Here is a 3,203-nt window from a genome sequence, read left to right as displayed (position 1 = left end):
ACTTTAAGAAATAAAAAAGGGGATTTTTGTCTGATATGCTCATTTTAAATTGAAGAAATACAGACATTTCCCACGCATTCTCCAAATACCACATAATATGACTGGAACTAAAGACTAACGTGAAGCCATTAAATATTACTAATGCACGATCATGGTATATATAATAGAAATCTCTTTAAATTATAATGGACCTCTTTAATTTAAAAATATTTAGAAACTAACTTAATAAATGAAGCGCTCAAATAAGTAAGTTAAACTAAGTTTTTGTTAAGATTAATCTTCCTCGATAACGAATATACCTAATATTTTATGTCAAACAGAAAACCGGATATTGTCTGATATCATTGACTCTTCAAAAGGCAATGCACTATAGAAAGACTGCTTTTAGTATGAGCAAATATAAAGCTGTTATTTTTTAAACATCAAGATTGATAAATGGGGATTTCTGTAATGAGTATATCCAATCTTCTTCACTCTCTCTTCTCTCGGACAGTTAATACCTGTATAGGAAACAAGATCCTAGACGATTCCGTGTACTCTTGATAGATTAGGGAATTTTTGGCCTCTCACTTTCACTTAATCGCGAGTTTCCTTCAACTTCCTGCGCCCGTGATACCGGGTTGACCTCTCCGTCAAATTCGCCAAGGTCAGACGTGGTCGCTTTCGTATAAATAGGAAGAGACTCAATGAAGAGAGGCTATTTCTGGATTCACCGTCCGCGGAAAAGGACTGACACCGCATAAAGGTAGTATTTTTTAACCTTGTTTTGCGAGAGTAAAGTCGGAAATTATTTATTTTACATTGAGCTAGATAATTTAAAACTTTATTACAATCTATTCCAAATTTGAACATGGTTTGTTAACACCCACTTTATCTAAATTTTTATTTTGCGCCAGTTATCCCAATCTTCTGTTAAACTTGGTGAAAGTAATTGAAGATTCAGTTATTCGTTTTATATATAGAAATTATATACACTTGCTAGTATCTGGAGACGTATAGCACATAACTGTATTTCTTATTTGCATAGCTTTTCCGTTTTAATTAGGGGGCGAAACTGTCTTTTTTTTAAAATTACCATAAACGTTAAGACAGCTCTAATAAAATTAAATTTCCGAAAAAACCATATCGAAAACCAAAGAATTTGACTTTTATAACTTTTGATATCCTACTTCTTCACCGTCTGATAGCGATTTAATTACTTAAACAAAAAGGTTTGAAGGAGTACACGTATTAAAATATTGAACATGGTCTTATTCCTTATCCAGTATGTTTCTACGAAAAATGAAAAGCATTATTCGAAATTATATTATGTATTGTGTATATTATATTGCACATTCTTTGTATTATTAATTATTATTTTATAATTTATATTCTAAACATAATTATTGAATTTATTAAATGATATTATTTTTTCAACTCTGTAAAATAGTGTGAAATATAAAATATTAAATTATAGTAGAAACTCTTTTATTTCTAGGCTAATAATTATTTAAAATTTAATATATTTTACTCTTTATATTATTTTCATATTATATTATATATTTATTAAAATTTATTAGCTACTTGAACCAAAATACTGAATAAAATTAAAACCACGATAGAACAACACAAGAAAAAGTTTTATTATTGAAAGTTAAGCGCGACTAGTTTCGTCCGAGTTATTACGCCCCCATCAGGCATATACGCTATACAATGCGAATGCAACCAAGAATATACATGCCAAACTGAACGAAGTTTTAAAACGTAAAACATAAAAGATTGGAAAAATCGGCTTTAGCAAGCCATATCGCTGAAACTAACCATGTTATTAACCGCAATGAACTTGATATTTCGAAAGCCTTCTACATAAAAGCAATGGACGATAAAAATTGTCTCAATCGCGATTACGGACAGTTGGAAAAAACATGGTTTTATAAAATACGAGTTTATAAATAAAATGAATTCTGTGAAACTAGTCGGGCCTTAACTTTTAATAAATAAATTTTTTCTTGCGCACTTTTAACTATCGTTGTTTTCATTTTATTCAATATTGTATATTAATACATAACATAGTATATATTATTTATTATTTTTGCATATTATTATATTATATTATATATTTGTTAAATTATATTAATTCGAACCTTTTCTATTTCTTTTCTTACTTCGTGTTCCAGATAAATATGTTGTCCCTTGGCGTCGTTTTTGCTTTCCTGAGCGTCTTGTTCCAGCTCTGTTCTGGTCAAGAGTTCCGGTACTCATCATCCAACGACATCCCGACAGTCGTGGATCGCTTGAAACTAGAAGGCGTCGTGACTTCGGTCCACGAAGGAGACACGTTCATGTTTTACCACTTACCAGCGGATGACACTCCTCTACCGCGAGCAAGCAGCTATCGAGACGCTCTAATCGTGAGATTAGTGGGTATTCACGCGCCCAAAATGACGAGGCCGGGGAAACCCGGAGAGCCGTTGGCGGAAGAGGCTCGCTCCGAATTGTCCCGAATGATTCTCAACAGGAGAGTTAGGCTGGACGTATTCGGCAAGGATTTCAACAACCAAGTCTGGGGATCCATTTATATCGACAACGACTACGTGTCTTTGAAGATGGTGGACAAAGGACTCGCGTACGTTCTGAAGGACAGAAATGCGGAATACGGGGACATCAGGAGAGCCCTCTTGCGGGCAGAAATGCAAGCTAAAAACCGAGCAGTTGGTGTTTGGAAGATTAAAGTTTGATTCATTTATTTCATAATTATTACGCGCATTTTGTTTGAAAATTCCATCTCATAATATTTCGCATTTTGTCCAATAAAAACTTTACTTGGCACTCTGGTTATTTTTGGTTTGTTTTTTAAAATGATTTTAAGGGAATATGATTTCAAAGCATTCTTAATAGAAGACCCCTAACAATGTGCGCGAGCATTCATTTACTAGCGCTAGAAGTATCTAAAGCCATAAAATGGAGCATTCAATATTGGAAGTGTTGGTGTTTTATTCCCTTTCACAATATCAGCATTGTATCTCATTGGTTTCCTAATTAGCACGTGTTTCTACGGGAATAAAGCGAACGCCAGTGACATGAAAATAAGATTATATTGCTCGACGGTTGTCTAAAATTAAATATATTCTTGGTACGATTTAAAAAGGGTTTTTTTGCCTTGTATTATGCTGAAAATTTCTTGTCTATACACTGAACGCATAGAACACTATAAACCATTTTTT

General features: G+C 33.1%; 1 protein-coding gene across 1 annotated transcript; it reads left to right on the top strand.

Annotated features, from left to right (window-relative positions):
- The first annotated feature begins 682 nt into the window (after positions 1 to 682).
- On the top strand, positions 683 to 2,722 carry LOC149945904 (uncharacterized). The gene is made up of 2 exons (XM_090173514.1): positions 683 to 745; positions 2,157 to 2,722. The coding sequence occupies exon 2, from the start codon at positions 2,163 to 2,165 to the stop codon at positions 2,715 to 2,717; it is 555 nt and encodes a 184-aa protein (XP_090029640.1). The 5' UTR covers positions 683 to 745; positions 2,157 to 2,162; the 3' UTR covers positions 2,718 to 2,722.
- The last annotated feature ends 481 nt before the right edge of the window (positions 2,723 to 3,203 follow it).

Source organism: Leiobunum rupestre, chromosome 4, assembly GCF_980474605.1.
Source record: "Leiobunum rupestre chromosome 4, qqLeiRupe1.1.hap1, whole genome shotgun sequence".
Classification (NCBI taxonomy): domain Eukaryota; kingdom Metazoa; phylum Arthropoda; class Arachnida; order Opiliones; family Sclerosomatidae; genus Leiobunum; species Leiobunum rupestre.
The sequence above is the reverse complement of the archived record's forward strand: the minus strand, read 5'-3'. Positions and strand labels throughout refer to the sequence as shown.

Excerpts from the sequence above, each read along its gene's own strand:
- LOC149945904 (XM_090173514.1), top strand. The coding sequence starts at position 2,163 with ATGTTGTCCCTTGGCGTCGTTTTTGCTTTCCTGAGCGTCTTGTTCCAG.